The sequence below is a fragment of the Rana temporaria genome, chromosome 3, assembly GCF_905171775.1.
Source record: "Rana temporaria chromosome 3, aRanTem1.1, whole genome shotgun sequence".
NCBI lineage: Eukaryota > Metazoa > Chordata > Amphibia > Anura > Ranidae > Rana > Rana temporaria.
This window is the reverse complement of record NC_053491.1, coordinates 446136147-446156614: the sequence shown is the minus strand read 5'-3', so window position 1 is coordinate 446156614 and position 20468 is coordinate 446136147. Positions and strand designations below refer to the sequence as shown.

The following is a 20468-nucleotide window of genomic DNA, read 5'->3' as shown; positions in this document are numbered from 1 at the left end:
CAGCAAACCCTGATGAAGGGCACCTCAATAGAAACCCTTAAAAAAAAAAAAAAAAAGTGTTGGCAGTTTATTTTTTAAAGTGGAAGTAAAACTCTCCTAACCGGTTTCAGCCAAGGTAGCGGCCATCTTGGCCTCGGTTTAATCTTCAACCACCATGATGCTGCACATGTGATCAGTTATGACACCAGCCATTGAATGGTTTGAGTTTGGTAGAAAGAAAGAAAGAAAGAAAGAAAGAAAGAAAGAAAGAAAGAAAGAAAGAAAGAAAGAAAGAAAGAAAGAAAGAAAGAAAGAAAGAAAAGATATATGACTCAAAGAACCACGTCCGAGTTGTCATTTCGAGTTTGGCACTCTCTCCCATCTTATGCAAGATGCTTATCCTGAAAGTTCTGCCAAAGCTCCTCATTCGAGTCCCCTTAGTATAAATGTACCTAGCTAGACTGGAACAATTATGTATGCGGCTTGGAGACCAGTGCTCCACTCTAATGAAATATGAAACTGACCCTCGCATGAGCAGTACTGACAAGAGAGGTTTACACTTACAGATGTTCCTCCAGCTTCCTTTTCAGGTGTGAAGACTGAAAAAAAAAGAAGAAGCAATGTCAGAGTCACATATGCGATTTACACATTAGACTCACACAAGCGGTACTTACATCTTCAGCACGACTGCCCTGTTCCCGCAGCTGTCTCTGGAGTTCCTCTACCTGAGCCCGCAGCTCTTGGATCTGCTGTTGATTCAGTCTGAAGAAGATCAAAGCCATAGTTAGAATAAATGAAACCTGCAGTGGGAGATAAACAGGGCCAAAATGGCTCACATCCCAAGAAATCCAGGTTCCTGGCGGACTTTGGCTTCAATCATTTCTGAGTCACTGACCCGAAATATGCAGGAATAGGAAGTCAGAAATCCACATGTTTGAGCACTGCATGGCAGTGAAGCAAGACAGTCGGATAGCTAATCCTTTCTGAATAAGAGATCAGCTATAGCACGTTGACATATTCCCTCGCAATACATTTTTTTTTTTTATAATGTGGACTTAATATCAGGTACACTACATACTGAAAAGAAACGATGTGCAGCAAACTGATGACATTATCTCGGGTTAGGCGATCACTAACTGGATTTGAACAGCAGCTTTCTGATGACAAAAGGCACAGCTTTTAGAAAAGGTATACCTACCCACTGTATTTTGTGACCCATTAGAATTTATTCATGCAGACTAGCAAAGTCCGCGCAATTGTCAGTTAAAGCGACGCAGTGCCGAATCGCAAAAACTGTCCGGGTCCTTTAGCTGCCTAAAGGTCCGGGTCTTAAGTGGTTAAAGAATGAGAAGAGTCCTCTGCCATTTAAGTATCAAGCGTTTGAGTATTTCATGCCACACTGCCTTTCCAAAATTACCAGTTACTTAATAAACTTCAAAAAGACATCCCTAGACTGTTTATTGAGCCCGAGTGGATGAGATACTGCCTTGATGAGTGCATGCCTCCGCCAATTAGAGAAAGAACCTGTGCACATCTACCAGTGTCTCCCATGGGGGTAGTGCTAAATGTATTCATAAAATGTATGACATTTGTTTCTTTCCCTTACCGGTTCTCACTCTCCTGACGGTTACGGCCCCGGTTCGATTCCTCCAGCAGATTCTGCAACTCGGAGAGGCGATCCTGGTATGAGGCCTCCTGAATACACAGCATCTTATTCTCCTGCTGCAGCCGAATCACCGTCTCCCTGGAAGATATACAGGTTTTAGTAGAATACATGACATACAGGGCTGTATATACCATTTGGCATTCAAGGTCCAATGCCTGGGGCTGCAGAATTGAAAGAAGAAGTCCAGCCTGAGCTTCTCCTATGGATCACCGGAGAGCAATTTGGTATCTGGACCGATACCGTCTTAGCCTCTCAGTGAGCCGCTGAGAGCCTGAGACGGCTGCTCCCTTCACGGTTCAGCTCTCCAGTGAGCACGGGGGAGGAGCAAAGCGGAGAGCTGCCAACTGACAGGCAGCAGCTCTCCTCTCGGGGATCTGAGATAACCGAACCATCGGCGATATTCAATCGCTCAGTTCTCAGTGCAGAGGCAGCAGGGAACAGATGCACCACCTAGGCAAGTATGATTACGGGGGAAAAAATAAAAAATTTCCCATACCTCTCTTTTAAAGCGGACTTGTACCCACTACATTTTACCCTCCCTAGCTACATTTTCCAATAAATAAAAATACATACCTAAATCCGTGGTTACGTGACATATTGGGTTCCACGTCTCATCTCTTCTAGGCTGCAGAGTGGGTGGGTGCTTCCCCCCGGGATGCCACTTTGCTGCCTCAACATATGGGCACTTTCCATTAGTTGTCCTTCGGTGAGGTTCTCACAGGTTCTGAAGACTCCCACGGTGGTGCGATGGCAATAAGTAGCGAGCTCGCACTGCAGCAGTAAATCACTCTCGAGAATGGCCCCGTCAAGGGTCATGTGAGCATATTCAGGTGAGTGACAAAGGGCTTTAGAATTTTTGATGCACAGAGCATCAAAATTATTAAAACGGATTACGTTTTTCCAATTTAGGTTTCCATCTTCTGTCAACATTTGGGTAAAGCTTTACCACATTTACTAAGCTTAGCAGCAAATGCCCTTGCAGTGTACAACTGCACTTGCAAAATGCACAGTCTATTTGCCTTTATTAAATCAATCCCTCAGGTGTTACAAATAAACATGGCTGCTTCTACTCTTCCCCCGCCAGAGAACATCACAGACAGACATCGCTGGACAGACTTACTTCATTTCTGCAGGCAGGATCTCTGCTGCCAAATTCTCTATTGGAGGAGATGGACCAGAAAGAAGAACATCTGCAATGGAGCAAGAAGAAAGATTATACACTGATAGGCCACAGCCGAGGAGGAACCACACATACAGCATATACACTTACACTATATTGTCAAAAGTATTGTGATGCCCGCTTTTTTTTTTTTTTTTTAACAGGGAAGTGATGCCCGCTTTTACCACGCACATAAACTTTAATGGCATCCCAGTCTTAGTCCGCAGGGTTCAATATTGAGTTGGCCCCCCCTTTGCAGCTATAGCAGCCTCAACTCTTTTGGGAAGGCTGCTCACAAGGTTTCTATGGAAATGTTTAACCATTGTTCCAGAAGTGCATTTGTGAGGTTGGGCACTGATATTAGATGAGAAGGCCTGGCTCGCAGTCTCCGCTCTAATTCATCCCAAAGGTATTCTATCTGGTTGAGGTCAGGAATCTGTGCAGACCAGTCAAGTTCCTCCAGCCCAAACCTTACTAATCCATGTCTTTATGGACCTTGCTTTGGTGGAGGGCATGTGGTTGTTTTTCAGGAGTTGGTCTTGGCCCCTTAGTTCTGGTGAAGGGAATTTGAGGGCGTCAGCATACCAAGACATTTTGGACAATTTCATGCTCCCAACTTTGTGGGAACATTTTAAGGATGGCCCCTTCCTGTTCCAACATGACTGCGCACCAGAGCACAAAGTATGGTCCATAAAGACATGGATGAGCGAGTTTGGGGGGGACTTGACTGGCCTGCATACTTTGGACAATATAGTGCATCTGAGATTTGTTTAAAGTGGAGTTCCACCCATAAATATTACATTACATCAGTAGTTTTAAAAAAAATGTCATTAGTCCTTTAAGAAAAAAAATAACATTTATTTTTTTAGATGCCTTTAAAGTGTTGTTGCTAGGCAGAATAGTGAATCTTCCCACTTCCTGCACCTAGGTGCTTAAGCTTCCTAACCTACACCGCACAGACTCCTGGGAATGTAGTGGGTGTAACTTTCCAGGAGTCTGTGCACTCCCCAGTCTCGAAGAATCATGTGACTTGGACAGTACAGGTGCCGAAACCTGATCTGAAACCTATTACACTGCTTGTGCAGCACTGAGCATGTGCGAGATCTGCAAGGCTGAAATCCAGGAAATCATACAGTCTGGCTTCATGATGCCCACATTCAATTTCTATTTTATAAAGTGCCTAAATGCTGTAACAACCTAACAAAACAGACCTTAGTTTACAGACTAACTTTACTAGAATACATTAAGCTTGTGTATTACAGGGGTATTTATATATAAAAAGTGAAATTGTGGCCGGAACTCCGCTTTAAAGTAGATAAAGTGGTGTTCACATAGAAGGGCCCGTATTATTGGGTAAACGCAGCGTCATTTCAGGTGCATTACGTACGAATTTGAGATCAGTTACAGATGTGCTTTTTAGTATTAGAAAATATTAACATGCGTTTGACCTGAAGTTGCCTATACAAGGCAAAGCAACAGGTTGACTTTAAAGCTGCCCTCCAGACAAATCTACTTCCTTTATACAATATACCTTCCTTTTACTCCCCCACTGCTCTGTTCAGCCATGGGGCACAACAGAAAAGGTGCTGTAGCACAGGTTTGCTCTAACCCCCGAATTAGAACAGACCATAACAAATTATAAAAAAGGTAAGTTCTAATGTCAATGGCTGTATCCTTGCTCCAAGTCAGTGACCCAACAAATGGTGACCAATGCCGACAGTCAACATGACAGCCATAATTTTCAGACTAATGTCAGCAATGGCGGTCTTTGATATTTCTTTTACAAGTTAATTTTAACGCTAAGGAACAAAGAAAATCTGCTAAAATAAAAATGGTCTCAGCCCCCTCCTGGCCACTTACCTCCCTGTACAAGACACGTCTGCTGGAGGTGGGAACATCGCAGCTCTTCATTGGTTTCCCGGAGAGAATCCCGCTCCATAAGCAGCCGCTAGATAAGTACAGGTTAATGCAAGATGTAAAAAGAACTCCAAATACTATAAACCTGGCAAATACCCAGCTATGGATAAGTTCAATAGCCCTGCTACAACATGCATACTAGATCAACCCCCGCCCCCCCCAAAAAAAATAAAAAGCCTGAATCACAACCAAGATAAAAGTGGCAATACTACCTATTTGTTGTACAAGAACTACTAAAAAAGTAGCTGGGTGCTGTGGTTCTTTCCCACAAGCCACAACATTGTTACTGTGTCTGGTAATTATGCTGTGGAGGGTGGGAGATAGGACAGCACCCAGCGGGGAACACGTCATCCAACACACTTGGTAGAGTCAGCCAGCAGCTGTGCTTGTATCATTGTAGGACAACAAAGAATAGATTCCCTGCTTTCCAGAAAGTATTCAATATGTTCCCTTAGCCCCAGTTCACATTGCCACGACTTGTCATGTGACTTGAGAGTTCAAAGTCACGTGACAAGTCGTGCCCCATTAACGGCAATGGAACCGTTCTTAATCACGTCGCTCAGACTTAAAGAAAAGGTTTCTGCACTACTTTGCAGCAACTTCAACACGACTGGCTCACGCCAATATACGACGGCAGAATGGCACTGCTGGGCAAAGGGACGTATATTTACATCACTTTGAATATCCCGTCATGCGGGCGCGCCCCCTGTGGCAAGCTCCGTGACCGTCCCTGTGGACTCGATGTCCCGCGATCGGGTCACAGAGCTGCAGAACGGGGAGAGGCCAGTGTAAACAAGCATCTCCCCGTTCTGCCTAGTGACACCGACACTGATCGTATGCTCCTTCCCATCGGGAGCAGAGATCAGTGATGTGTCACTCGTAGCCACGCCCCCCAGTTAGAATCACTCCCTAGGACACTTAAAAGCGGAGCTCCACCCTAAAGTGGAACTTCCGCTCATCGGAACCCTCCCCCCCCCTTCGGCGTCACATTTGGCACCTTTCAGGGGGGAGAGGGGTGCAGATACCTTTCTAAGACAGGTATTTGCACCCACTTCCGGGAACACACTCTGCGGGGACCTGCGGGTAGTCCGTCACTTCCCGTCCCCCGTTGTGTTCTGGGAAACACACGGCTCCCAGAACACAGCAGGGGACCAGTGAGGGCGGCGCAGCGGGTCTCGCACATTCGCAGTAGGGAATAGGGCAGTGAAGCCACAATGCTTCACTTCCCGATTCCCTCACCGAGGATGGCAGTGGGGGCAGCAGAGAGATGAGCGATTGCTCGTCTTCTGCTGCCGCTGAACTCCCGGACAGGTAAGTTTTCATTTATTAAAAGTCAGCAGCTGCAGTATTTGTAGCTGCTGGCTTTTATAATTTTTTTTCATATTTTAAGCCCTTCCTAGCCCCTTTCACTGCCAGTCACATTTATACCAGTAATCAGTGCATTTTTATAGCACCAATCGCTGTATAAAATGTGAATGGTCCTAATGTAACTTCAAAAGTGTCCGATATGTCCGTAATAATGTTGCAGTCACTGAAAAAAAAAAAAGGGGGGGGGAGGGAACATTGCTGATCGCCATTACTAGTTAATTTTTTATTTTTTTTAACTAGTAATGGCGATCAGCAATGTTCCCTCCCCCCCCCTTTTTTTTTTTATATAAAAATGCCATAAAAACTATGCCCTATTTTGTAGACGGTATAACTTTTGCGCAAACCAATAAAACGCTTATTGCAAAAAATAAAAAATGCAAAGGTGATCAAATACCACCAAAAGAAAGCTCGATTTGTGGGGGAAAAAAAATGAAGTCAATTTTGTTTGGGAGCCACATCACACGACTGCACAATTGTCAGTTAAAGCGACGCAGTGCCGAATCGCAAGAAGTGGCCCGGTCATTTGGCAGCCAAATCCTCTGGGCTGAAGTGGTTAAAGAAGTCGTATGCAAGCCGTGAAGAAGTCACGCAGGGATATCGGATTTGAAGCTATGGCAGTGTGAACAAGGGCTTACAGGAAACGGTTGGTTGCATTTGGTAAATTTTAGCAACAGGGAACTACACGTGTGACGCCCAAATGATTGAGCATTAGTGAGCAGCTGTCATTGAACAGTGGTACCCAAGCTCACCTCTTTCTCCTTCTGTAGAGCCTCATACTTCTCCTTAAGAGTCTGGAACTCAAACTGCCATTTCTCAGCACGTAGAGATTCTGAGGAGTGCTTTTTGTGCAGTTCCTGGATCTGAAGTGTTTGAAAATGAAAGTATAAGCAGCAGAATGGGGCAAACAAGTGAACAGATGTAAGCAGTAAGACGTATAAGTGAACCTGTTAGCCATTTTAAACTTTCTACTTTAATGCAGAACTTTATAACAACTTGGTAAAACAAATGTTCTTTAGCAAGGAACATACATTCCAAATTAAAATTGATGCCAAAAAGTGTGTGCTGTAAATTTCCTCCAGCTTTGATCTTGTTTCTTCTTGTTGGAGGCTGCCATTTTGCTGAAGCCCAGACCCCCTGAACAGCAGTAAATCATCAAGTAGAACTAAACCCATCAATTTAACAGTTTATAGAAAAAAAAAAAAAAAATCTGATACATTCCTGGAATGCCAGGATTGCAAACTGTCACATTTGCTTGTGTCCTCAACCAAACTGTCAAACCATCAAATGGCTGGTGTCATAACTGATCACATGTGCAGCCACCCAGGGCCACTATCAGGGGGCACAGGCAGTACACCTGTAAGGGGCCCGGTGGTCCCCAGGGGCCTGGATGGCATCCCATCCTTTTTTTTTCCGTCAGCACCCAAAGCCCCTCCCCCCCCTCTAAGGGGCCCGGTGGTCCCCAGTGCCCTGGATGGCATCCCCCTTTTTTTTTCCTACTTAAAATTTTCTTTACATTTTTTTTGCTCGTCATCACCCAAAAAGCCCCCCTGACCTTAATTCACGGCTGCAGCACCCTCAGCTTCTCAATTCATACTTTGCTGTCAACTTTCCTAAATATTTTGTGTATTTATTCTCATTAGGACATCAGGGTTCAGCTGCATCTTCCTTCCTCTTTTCAATAATGCTGGTATTCTTCCACTTACCTGTCTGGAGAGTCCCTCCACCTGACTGCGAGATGCGTGTGCCTTGTGAAGCTCGTCCTCCAGCTGACAGGTGCGCTGCATGTAAACCGTGTTCCTCTCCTCCAGGAGCTTCACCTGGCGGCGCAGGTCACCCAGATCCTCCAGTTTCTTCTTGTACGACTCAACCAAAGACTCCAACTTCCCCACCCGATCCGAGGAGTGCCTAAGAGGCAACAGAAGAAAAATTTAAAATACCTAGCTGGCCTTGTAAATACCGCTTTTCACCATAAAGTCAAGCTGCCCAATCAATTTAACACAAAAGTGCAGTTTTTTTTACTCACCAGTAAAACCCATTTCTTACAGTACATTACAGGTCACAGGATTTATTATTTATTTGCCCTTGTTTATCAGTCGCTGCCTTCAGGCGATTGGACACTGGCAAAAATAAAAGCTGCAGATACATCTCCCATATAATCCTCCCCAGTCTCAGCTAGCCTCAGTTTTGGGATAATAAAAAAACAAGCGTTTGGGGGGGGGGGGGGGGGCTGTATTGTACTTCAAGAAACAGACAAAAATCCCATTTACTTACATACAATACAGGAAAAACAGTATTACCCAAGAATGTCCAAAGCATGCCAACTGAAGTGGTGGCCAACACAATGCCAACACTAGGACAAGAAGAGCACAAACGGCCCATGGAGTAACTAAAAGAATTATCTCCCGAATAGGCATCAGAGTTGAATTGACAGGAGTAACAGCTGAGGGTTAAAAAAAAAGAAAAAAAAAAAAAAAAAAAAGAAGAAGAAGTATATGTAATAAAATCGGAGCAATGCACCCTACATACATACAAAAGGAAATCTCCCAAGGATGTATAGGAGCAGCCCCCCAAAAAAAAAAAAAAAAAAAAAAAAAAAAAAAAAGAAGGAGGAGGAGAAGTCATCACCCAACAAACAAAAACATTGCACATTGCCAACTCACCCCAGATGTAACTGGAATCTAATCTGGACTAAATTAAATGGACTTTAGGCGGTACTAGTAAATATAGTAGAAAATCTATAGATATATTTATTCATAAATAGAGAAGGTATATGAAGAAAGAAATACAAAACTTTGTGAAAAAAAAAAAAAAAAAAATAGTACAATACCAGCATATTATCACAGTACATCATTTAGGAAATATTACATAAAAGTTTATACTAGTGCACATATGCCTATAAAGATAAAACCATACAGCACCAGAAAGTATAAAAAAAACTTTTAGATCCTTAGGACTGGATTGGATATGCAGAGGAATGGATGTTGCTTTTACTCACAAATAGGGAAACACGATCAATTACGTCACACGTCAAGCCCCGCCCCCCTACAGTTAGAAAAACATATGAGGTCACACTTAACCCCTCCAGCACCCCCTAGTGGTTAACTCCCAAACTGCAATTGTCATTTTCACAGTAAACAATGCATTTTTAATGCATTGTTTGCTGTGAAAATGACAATGGTCCCAAAAATGTGTCCGCCATAATATCGCAGTCACAAAAAATTGGAAAAAAATTATAAAAATGCAACTATCCCCTATTTTGTAAACACTATAAATTTTGCGCAAATCAAATCGATAAACGCTTATTGCGTTTTTTTTTTTACCAAAAATAGGTAGAAGAATATGTATCGGGCTAAACTGAGGAAAATTTTTATTTTTTTTATATATTTTTGGGGATCTTTATTATAGCAAAAAGTAAAAAAATATTGAATTTTTTTCAAAATTGTCGTTCAATTTTTGTTTATAGCGCAAAAAATAAAAAACCGCAGAGGTGATCAAATACCACCAAAAGAAAGCTCTATTTGTGGGGAAAAAAGGACGCCAATTTTGTTTGGGAGCCACGTCGTACGACCGCGCAATTGTCAGTTAAAGCGACGCAGTGCCGAATAGCAAAAACTGCCCAGGTCCTTTACCTGCCTTAAGTTCTAGGTCTTAAGTGGTTAAGGGACATACACCCAAAGGAGTCTTCAGGGACAGGGCTTTGCACACTGTGGCCAATGCCTGGTACATACAATCAGATTATCAGACACAATTATAATTTTTTTTTGCACATGATGCTATACAATTCTTGCAGGAACACCCCACGACTCTGGATCACCAGACCAGCCTGTAATTAAAAAAATTAGAAGTGACGCAACGTGTTGTAGTGTATTTGTATTTTCAAACGACAACTAAAAGTGGGCATGATTTTGTTTTGTCAGGTTTCTCACTGGATGCGATTCCTATTTTATTGATCTATGCTGATGTGGGTCAGATCTCCGATCGATATTGCTGGCTTGTTCCCTTGGAATGTTAAATCTTCATGATCATATATTTGTATGGACATCCCAAGCTAATCAGCGAGTATTTAGTCTTACTGAACAATGGCACCATCTAGTGCCAATCTCAGCTTCATCTTTGGAAATATGTACAACTATACTGGGTTGTTCTTATTTTATTTTATTTTATTCTGTTGAAGTATGTACAATCATGTTGGTTTCCCAAACCCTTTGGCTTTCGCTGAATCTCCATATACGGATTGCAGTTTAAGGTGGCAATTGGCTTGCTCCCTTATAATTAGTAGCAATGATCTACAGACTAGCTATGTACTTAATTATAGGTTTCATTGCTTCTTAAACCAGTTAATGGTGTTCTAGGTAGGAATGTGTAGCATTAAATTGGTATTTGGTTTCAGTGACATAACCAAGTGACGTATAATGGGACAAATGCCAATTTGGATGACCAGAGACGTAGGTATTGTAATTGGTTGTTTTTTCTTATTATAGGTATTCAGCGGCTTTCATTTTGGCCTCTTTGTGCTCATGTGGCCATCCAGGGATTTCCTATGTACTGTGGCTGCTCTGGCATTAAGGTGTGCCCTCGATTGGGATCTTGCATGCAATATGTGATAACCCTTAAAAGTAACGTTCCACCTAAAAGTGGAACTTCCACCCATTTGTGGAAACATCAGCTGTGCTGCCGACATCGCTGGACTCCAGGATAGGCAAGTGTCCCATTATTAAAAGCCAGCAGCTGCAGTATGCGTTTTGTATTTTTGCAGGGGTATGGGCGGACCTCCGGTTTAAAGTGGAGGTTCACCCAAAAAATACATTTTTAACATTAGATTGGGCCTAATTACGGGAAGCAGAATCGGGTGTTTTGTTTAAAATCAATGCAGTACTTACCTTTTTTGAGATAGATGTTCTCCGTGGCTTCCGGGTATGGGCTGCGGGACTGGGCGTTCCTATTTGATTGACACCCTTCCGACCGTCGCATACAGCGCGTCACCAGTTTCCGAAAGTAGCCAACGTCGGTGCGCAGGCGCCGTATAGAGCCGCACCGACGTTCGGCAACTCGTGACGCAGTGTATGCGACCGTCGGAAGGCTGTCAATCAAATAGGAACGCCCAGTCCTGAAGACCATACCCGGAAGTGGCGGAGAACCTCTATCTCTAAAACGGTAAGTACTGCATTGATTTTAAACAAAACACCCGAATCTGTTTCCCGTAATTAGGCCCAATCTAATGTTAAAAATTTATTTTTTGGGTGAACCTCCACTTTAAGTATTTATGTTTGTGTTTAATCATAATATACATTTGTTTGTTATAGACAACTGCCATTATCTTCTATGCATCCTGATGAAGCCAAATCTAAGTGAAACGCGCTGACCCATAGAAATGTATATACGTTTGGATTGGGCATATTTAGCCATATATAAATGTAATGATGATTATACATACAAGGTTTTGCAGTTGGTCTCGCCTCTGAGCAAGATCTCTAGTATTACTTTCATGGAGAGATAGAAAAAAAAAAAAAAAAAAAAAAGGGAGAGCTAGGAGACACACACCCGTGTAATAAAATATTTTTTTCAGAAATATTGTGTACTCCTCGTCTCAACCAGTAGCGTCTGACCTTGCCCCCCACCCCCCCTTTTTTTTCCTTTTGTGTATGTTTTCTGTTGATTACTTAGTAAAAAAAAGGTAGCGATTGGGGGAGGGGCGTCGCAGGTGTAGTTTCTCTTTAAGAATACATTTTTTGAGATTTCAAATCCTGATTCTCCATCCCATTTCCAAAATACCCGCTCACCTGAGCACATCCATCTCATCCCGCAGTGATTGGGCCTCGTGTGCTAGCCCTGTGAGATCCTGGTTACGCTGCTGTAGATCCTGCACCTCCCGATCCAGCTCCTGACACCGCTGTCTGTAGTCATCTCGTGCACTCTCCAGCCTAGAAAAAAGACAAAAGATCTCTTAAAACACAAAAAACAAAAAAAACAAACACATTTTGAATGTAATTTATCTCTTGGAGAGTTAGCAATGCAAGGCATTACTTTCACAAAAGATCTGCGATATGCATCAGTTACAACATCTGAATCTTTGGATCTACCAATCTATTTTCACTTTTTATGCATTTTTTACATTCTGAAGTCATTCAGGTCTGTAGTACATTCAATCATAACAATTATGTACATCTGTAAATAATACTCCATGACAGCTTACTTACCATGTCTCCTAAAACTATCCCTGTATATTCTGTCCTATGAAGCGGCCATATCTGGATCTTCCAGCTACAACAGGAAGAGAACAGCTTGTTCTGGAGTCCTCCAAGGATTCACAAGATTCAGAGCCCTGTGCTCGGGCTTCTCCCTGTGTGGCTGGGAGGTGATCATTACTGTGGTTGTTTTATGGTCTTTGCACGGTACCAAGCTCGTGACACAGACACGAGCATATATTCTATTTTTTACCTGCACGCATTACAAATCTGGGTAGGCAATGCAGATTACAATACTGTAATGTGGTACTTTTTATGCATGGTTTGTACCTTATCAAAGGTTGGGCTTGCACCGAAGGGTTTATGATGTTCAAAGTCCAGTAATTTCTAACCACCAATCAGAAGTAGCCTACACAAATGGGTGAACGATTCTGCTCATTGTGCTATGGGTCATATGGCAGTGTGTCTATTTTTGTGCATTATTCACAAGATTTGTCCGTGTTGGTGACTGTGTTACATTAAAGCGGTATAAAACCCAAAAATTTTATATATTGCAGCTTTCCAATCATTTGATGTGGCAACTGATTTAGTTGCCTTAAAGGGGTTGTAAAGGTACAATTTCTTTCCCTAAATAGCTTCCTTTACCTTAGTGCAGTCCTCCTTCACTTACCTCATCCTTCCATTTTGCTTTTAAATGTCCTTATTTCTTCTGAGAAATCCTCACTTCCTGTTCTTCTGTCTGTAACTCCACACAGTAACGCGAGGCTTTCTCCCTGGCGTGGAGTGTCGTGCTCACCCCCTTCCTTGGACTACAGGAGAGTCAGGACACCCATCAACACACAGCTCCATTCTCTATCTGCAACGCAGAGAGTGTCCGGACTCTCCTGTAGTCCAAGGAAGGGGGCGAGCACGACACTCCACACCAGGGAGAAAGCCTTGCATTACTGTGTGGAGTTACAGACAGAACAGGAAGTGAGGATTTCTCAGAAGAAATAAGGAAATTTAAAAGCAAAATGGAAGGATGAGGTAAGTGAAGGAGGACTGCACTAAGGTAAAGGAAGCTATTTAGGAGGGGGGGGGGGGGGGAATTGTACCTTTACAACCCCTTCAAACTTTTCCCCTGCGTTTTTCACCTGGTGATCTGGCCAGTAACACCTCCTGCATTAGTGAGACACAACTCTGAATGAGCAGAAGAGGCACAGCAGATAGCAGCATTGTCAGTTGTAACAGCAGATTTGGATACGCTAACAAATTAAAAAGGGGTTGTAAAGGTTTTTTATTTTCTAAATAGGTTCCTTTAACCACTTCCCGACCTCCTCATGTACATTTACGTCGGCAGAATGGCACGGACAGGCACAATCACGTACCTGTACGTCCTCTGCTAGACGTGGGTGGGGGGTCCGATCAGGACCCCCCCCCCCCGGTACATGCGGAGGTCGGGTCCGCTCGGGGAGCGATCCGGGACGACGGCGCGGCTATTTGTTTATAGCCGCTCCGTCGCGATCGCTCCCCGGAGCTGAAGAACGGGGAGAGCCGTGTGTAAACACGGCTTCCCCGTGCTTCACTGTGGCGGCGCATCGATCGGGTGATCCCCTTTATAGGGGAGACTCGATCGATGACGTCATTCCTACAGCCACACCCCCCTACACTAGTAAACACATACACGGTGATCCCTAACTCCTACAGCGCCCCCTGTGGTTAACTCCCAAACTGCAACTGTCATTTTCACAATAAACAATGCAATTTAAATGCATTTTTTGCTGTGAAAAGGACAATGGTCCCAAAAATGTGTCAAAATTGTCCGAAGTGTCCGCCATGTCGCAGTCACGAAAAAAATCGCTGATCGCCGCCATTAGTAGTAAAAAAAAAAAAAAAAAAAAAAAAAAAAAAAAAAAATGCAAAAAAAAAACTATCCCCTATTTTGTAAACGCTATAAATTTTGCGCAAACCAACCGATAAATGATTATTGCGATTTTTTTTACCAAAAATAGGTAGAAGAATACGTATCGGCCTAAACTGAGGAAAAAAATATTTATATATGTTTTTGGGGGATATTTATTACAGCAAAAAGTTAAAAATATTGAATTTTTTTCAAAATTGTCGCTCTATTTTTGTTTATAGCGCAAAAAATTAAAACCGCAGAGGTGATCAAATACCACCAAAAGAAAGCTCTATTTGTGGGGAAAAAAGGACGCCAATTTTGTTTGGGAGCCACGTCGCACGACCGCGCAATTGTCTGTTAAAGCGACGCAGTCCCGAACTGTAAAAACCACTTGGGTCTTTAGGCAGCATATTGGTCCGGGGCTTAAGTTGTTAAGCTAGTGCATTGTTGGTTCACTTACCCTTTCCTTCGATTTCCCTTTTTCCTTTGTCTGAATTTCTCACTTCCTGTTTCTCCTCAGTAAGCTTGCCCCCATCATCCGAGCCGTGGTTAGGCAGCCAAAACAGCTTACTGAGGAGGAACAGGAAGTGAGAAATTCAGACAAAGAAAGCATTTAGAAAGGAAATCGAAGGAAAAGTTAAGTGAACCAACAATGCACTAGCTTAAAGAAACCTATTTAGAAGGGAAAAAAAAAAAAAAAAAAACACAACAGGAACCTTTACAACCCCATCTCCAGCACACAATTTATAAGTTACGCACAAACTTGCGACCCTCCAGCTGTTGCGGAACTACAAGTCCCATGAGGCATTGCAAGGCTGACAGTTACAAGCATAACTCCCACAGGCAGAAGCATGATGGGACTTGTAGTTCCGCAACACCTGGAGGGCCGCCAGTTTTACACACCGCTGATTTACAGCAAACAGTTTGTTTCCTTTTGGGAAAAAGGGTTTTGCATAAATATATAAACGCTGACAGTGTTAAAGTTTTTTTTGCGATACGCCACTGTGTCGCCTTGATTGTGCGGTCGTGCGACGCTGTACCCAAAGAAAACGTATATCTTTTTTTCCCACAAATAGAGCTTTCTTTTGGTGGTATTTGATCACCTCTGCGGTTTTTATTCGGGTCGGGTCAGATTCAAATACGTAATTCTAACACGTAGATGATTCTGTTGCACAGACCAGCATTTGTCACGCTCCCAAGACACAGCTGTTTACAGAGTATCTATGACACATTATAATGATGTGATGTACAGGCTCTCATACCTGTAGTTTTCCTCCTGTAACTGTTCAATCTGACTCTGCAGTAGCAGCATCTTCTTGTTAAACACCTGAGGCGATTCCATTCCTTCCTCCTCCTGATGTTCCCGGAGGACTCTGTTTTCTGACACCAGGCTCCGCTTCTCTTCTATCAGCACCGAGACCTTACAGAGGGAAAGGAAGGGGACAAGGGAGAGGAGAGAGAGGCACCGGGACCCCAGAGTGTGAGACACAGGAATGGAATAATAAAGAGGACCTGTCATCCTGAAGCAGACACAATGTGGTAAAAGGAAAGTTAAAGGAAGCACTTGAGAGAAATGTAAAGTGTCGCTGCCGACTCTTTCTGGAAAGACTAGTTGCCTGGCAGACATGATAAGCTTCTGACTTAAAGCGGGGGTTCTCCCTAAAAAAAAATTTTTTTTTCTTCTAGCATCTTATTCCGCATAGTAGCGTGAGCTACAGTATGCCTTTATATATTTTTTTGGCGCCGTACTCACTGTGCAATCGCGTAGTAAAGTTTCAGAGGAATGGGCGTTCCTATGCAGAAGGCCCGCGATTGACGGCCGGCTATGGCGCTACACGGAAATAGCCGAAATAGGTGTTTGCTCTTCACAGCGCCTGCGCAGTCAGCTCCGATGTCTGTGCGCAGGCGCCGTATAGCGCCGGGAAGAGCCGAGACCTACTCCGGCTATTTTCGTGAAGCGTGACGCGCTATAGCCGGCCGTCAATCACGAGCCCTCTGAATAGGAACGCCCATTCCCCGCGGGTGTCTGAAATTTTACTACGCGATTAAACAGTGAGTACGGCGCCAAAAAAAATATATAAAGGTATACTGTAGCTCGCGCTACTATGCTGAATGAGATGCTATAAAGTTGTTTTTTAGGGTGAAACACTGCTTTAAGTCAATAGCCCAAAATACGTAAGCAAATAAGGACGTCTGACTTAACTTTGCCTTTTCTAGTAAGTATACCTGTTCTGAGTCAGGCAGACAGTACTGAAGAGAGAGGCTTAGCATTGAAGCCAGACAACTAGCATTTTCAGAAAGATCAGTAATAGCAATCCCTAGGTTTCTCTTGGCAATCCTATACTCAGAGAAATGATGGCTGCTAACCCAGGTGTCACAAGTAAACTCAAAACTCCTTATCCACATATTTGTTTCATGCAACTCAAAAGGTCATCAAACCACTTGATACACTAGATTACCAAAAGTATTGGGATGCCTTCCACCCAGTCTTGGTCCTAAACCTTGTGGACAGCCTTCCCGGAAGAGTTGAAGCTGTTATAGCTGCAAAGGGTGGGCCAACTCAATATTGAACCCTACGGACTAAGACTGGGATGCCATTAAAAGTTCATGTGAAGGATTCTCCAATGAAATAGGTCATGAGAGAAACACGGAGGCTGACATTGCGGAACTCAACCATTGGCTTCCTCTGCTGTGAACCAACAAAAAACAGAGGGTAGAGCGGGACGGGGGCCCAGCCACGGCTTCGTGTCTGAATAGACAAAAAGCAGGGGCTCAGCTCGGGTGCCCCCATAGCAAGCCGCTTGCTGTTGGGGCACACAGCAGAAGTGAGAACCCAGAAGTGCTTGTGAGGGACCAGAGGGAGGATCTGGGCAGCTCTGTGCAAAACCACTGCACAGAACAGGCAAGTATACAGTTTTTTTTTTTTCGCTTTAAAAATAACAAAGACTTTAGTATCACTTTAAGTTTGTGAATATTACTTGAAGTTATTTTATCACACAAAACGGGGGTTATATATAAAAAAAAAAAAAAGAAGAGAAGGAGGGGGGGGGGGGGGAGAGGGGTTGATAAAGGGCCGCTTTAGAAACATTGTCAGGTTTGTGATTCTATTAAAAAGAATGTCTCAGGCTATAGTGGACCCCAAGGATGAGCTTGCTTTTGGCATAACTTAGGTCCCAACTGATCCTGGAAAGAAGGGGTCACCCTCCTGTACTCCGCTACAACCAGGGCACGCCCCACTCTGCAGCTGCATGTACACAAAGGGGCGAGGATGCTTGTGACATCACTGACCCAATACGGCTATCCACTATACTATCTGATTACACTGTCTCTGTACAATCTCCTTTAGATTTACCAAAACCATATAATTAGGAAGATGCACCTAATCTAACCATTCAATCTGGCAGGCCCTTGCACTACATAGTTGATGGTAGACACCAGGGGCGGACTGACCATTGGGACTCCCGGGCACTGCCCGAGGTCCCCGTGCCACTAGGGTGCCCCACCAGGGTTGCCAGGCTCAATAAAACCAGGGACAGTATGTAAAAATCTGTGTTTTTTTACATCTGTCCCTGATATGTGCGAAACCGACATGCTTTTGATGTGAAATGCCTGAGATTTTAGCTGCCCCGCCTCTGCACTGCCTCCTGGCGTGGTGGCCATCTGTAAGCCCGGGGGCCCCATAATCTTCTATTGCCCGGGGGCCCCCCATGAGTTGTCAGTCCGCCCTTGGCAGACAATACATAGTTGATGGTAGATCTAAAGAAGATTGCATAGTCATGTATGGTGAACTGAAGTCTTGACCAATCTTTTACACTTGGCTTAAGTGAGAAAAAGTAACCATGATGCAGTAGGGTATACAAGTAGTACCATGCACAGAGGTAGGGTTGGGACAGGTACGTCTACATGCAGCAGAGTGTAACCTTTCCAATCATCACTTCTCTGTGCACTGCAGGTTTGGGACCGTTCTATCTTCTAGCAATCTCCCCGATGACACAGCTTTAGCTTTGCCTCCTCTAACATACTGAAAATTATGAGTTTCCATGATGTCTGTAGTAACATATTGACTATCGAGCTGTATTGTCAGCACCTGGTGGTGCATATAAATTAGCTGCCATTCACTAACCATCTTGTTTGCATATACATAGAATATTAGAACAGACATCAGTTTTAAGACAACATGGTTCACGTGACCAGTTACGCACAAACATAGGCATACAAGCATACACAGTTCAAGCAGGTTTGAGGTGTCATGGCTGCCCCCTGCTAGTCAGCAGGGTACAGTACTGGGTTAGATTAGCAGGCAGTGCATAACCGTTGCAGACATGCAGAAAAGTTATGGTTAGAGGTAGCAGATACAAGGCAGGTATTAAACTCACCCACATTTCCAGATGTCACACCAAACTCAGCTTAAAACCTTTTTAGAGGGCAAAATCACTTCATGAAGAGGGAGATCTTAGAAACCCACCACCAATGTCTGCAGGTCAGTCAACACACTGGCTGATATCTGTTATATAATTTAGGGGTACAAAACCACCAATATTCCAGTCTAGCTCAAAAACCCTTTAAAAACTTATTCAGCAATGATGAATGAATGTTTCAATAAATATGGAGGATCTCTGTGATGTCACTGGTCTATAGTGAATGGATAGGCTGTGTTCTCGTGACTATGAAGGGTCTCAGCGAGGTCACTGGCGACTATGAAGGGTCTCAGCGAGGTCACTGGCGACTATGAAGGGTCTCAGCGAGGTCACTGGCGACTATGAAGGGTCTCAGCGAGGTAACTGGCGACTATGAAGGGTCTCAGCGAGGTCACTGGCGACTATGAAGGGTCTCAGCGAGGTCACTGGCGACTATGAAGGGTCTCAGCGAGGTCACTGGCGACTATGAAGGGTCTCAGCGAGGTCACTGGCGACTATGAAGGGTCTCAGCGAGGTCACTGGCGACTATGAAGGGTCTCAGCGAGGTCACTGGCGACTATGAAGGGTCTCAGCGAGGTCACTGGCGACTATGAAGGGTCTCAGCGAGGTCACTGGCGACTATGAAGGGTCTCAGCGAGGTCACTGGCGACTATGAAGGGTCTCAGCGAGGTCACTGGCGACTATGAAGGGTCTCAGCGAGGTCACTGGCGACTATGAAGGGTCTCAGCGAGGTCACTGGCGACTATGAAGGGTCTCAGCGAGGTCACTGGCGACTATGAAGGGTCTCAGCGAGGTCACTGGCGACTATGAAGGGTCTCAGCGAGGTCACTGGCGACTATGAAGGGTCTCAGCGAGGTCACTGGCGACTATGAAGGGTCTCAGCGAGGTCACTGGCGACTATGAAGGGTCTCAGCGAGGTCACTGGCGACTATGAAGGGTCTCAGCGAGGTCACTGGCGACTATGAAGGGTCTCAGCGAGGTCACTGGCGACTATGAAGGGTCTCAGCGAGGTCACTGGCGACTATGAAGGGTCTCAGCGAGGTCACTGGCGACTATGAAGGGTCTCAGCGAGGTCACTGGCGACTATGAAGGGTCTCAGCGAGGTCACTGGCGACTATGAAGGGTCTCAGCGAGGTCACTGGCGACTATGAAGGGTCTCAGCGAGGTCACTGGCGACTATGAAGGGTCTCAGCGAGGTCACTGGCGACTATGAAGGGTCTCAGCGAGGTCACTGGCGACTATGAAGGGTCTCAGCGAGGTCACTGGCGACTATGAAGGGTCTCAGCGAGGTCACTGGCGACTATGAAGGGTCTCAGCGAGGTCACTGGCGACTATGAAGGGTCTCAGCGAGGTCACTGGCGACTATGAAGGGTCTCAGCGAGGTCACTGGCGACTATGAAGGGTCTCAGCGAGGTCACTGGCGACTATGAAGGGTCTCAGCGAGGTCACTGGCGACTATGAAGGGTCTCAGCGAGGTCACTGGCGACTATGAAGGGTCTCAGCGAGGTCACTGGCGACTATGAAGGGTCTCAGCGAGGTCACTGGCGACTATGAAGGGTCTCAGCGAGGTCACTGGCGACTATGAAGGGTCTCAGCGAGGTCACTGGCGACTATGAAGGGTCTCAGCGAGGTCACTGGCGACTATGAAGGGTCTCAGCGAGGTCACTGGCGACTATGAAGGGTCTCAGCGAGGTCACTGGCGACTATGAAGGGTCTCAGCGAGGTCACTGGCGACTATGAAGGGTCTCAGCGAGGTCACTGGCGACTATGAAGGGTCTCAGCGAGGTCACTGGCGACTATGAAGGGTCTCAGCGAGGTCACTGGCGACTATGAAGGGTCTCAGCGAGGTCACTGGCGACTATGAAGGGTCTCAGCGAGGTCACTGGCGACTATG

At 44.7% G+C, this 20468-nt stretch overlaps 1 protein-coding gene across 2 annotated transcripts in view; it reads right to left on the bottom strand.

Moving 5' to 3' along the window:
* Nucleotides 1-20468, bottom strand: part of HOOK2 (hook microtubule tethering protein 2) — a 70508-nt gene that overhangs the window by 17041 nt on the left and 32999 nt on the right. For both annotated transcript variants that reach the window (XM_040346552.1, XM_040346551.1), the window contains exons 9-17: nucleotides 15419-15576; nucleotides 11870-12010; nucleotides 7793-7994; nucleotides 6839-6949; nucleotides 4665-4752; nucleotides 2766-2835; nucleotides 1586-1723; nucleotides 654-741; nucleotides 544-578 (exon numbers count right to left, since the gene is read on the bottom strand). In XM_040346552.1, the coding sequence (XP_040202486.1) occupies nucleotides 544-578; nucleotides 654-741; nucleotides 1586-1723; nucleotides 2766-2835; nucleotides 4665-4752; nucleotides 6839-6949; nucleotides 7793-7994; nucleotides 11870-12010; nucleotides 15419-15576 (1031 nt within the window). The remainder of the gene's footprint in view (nucleotides 1-543; nucleotides 579-653; nucleotides 742-1585; nucleotides 1724-2765; nucleotides 2836-4664; nucleotides 4753-6838; nucleotides 6950-7792; nucleotides 7995-11869; nucleotides 12011-15418; nucleotides 15577-20468) is intronic.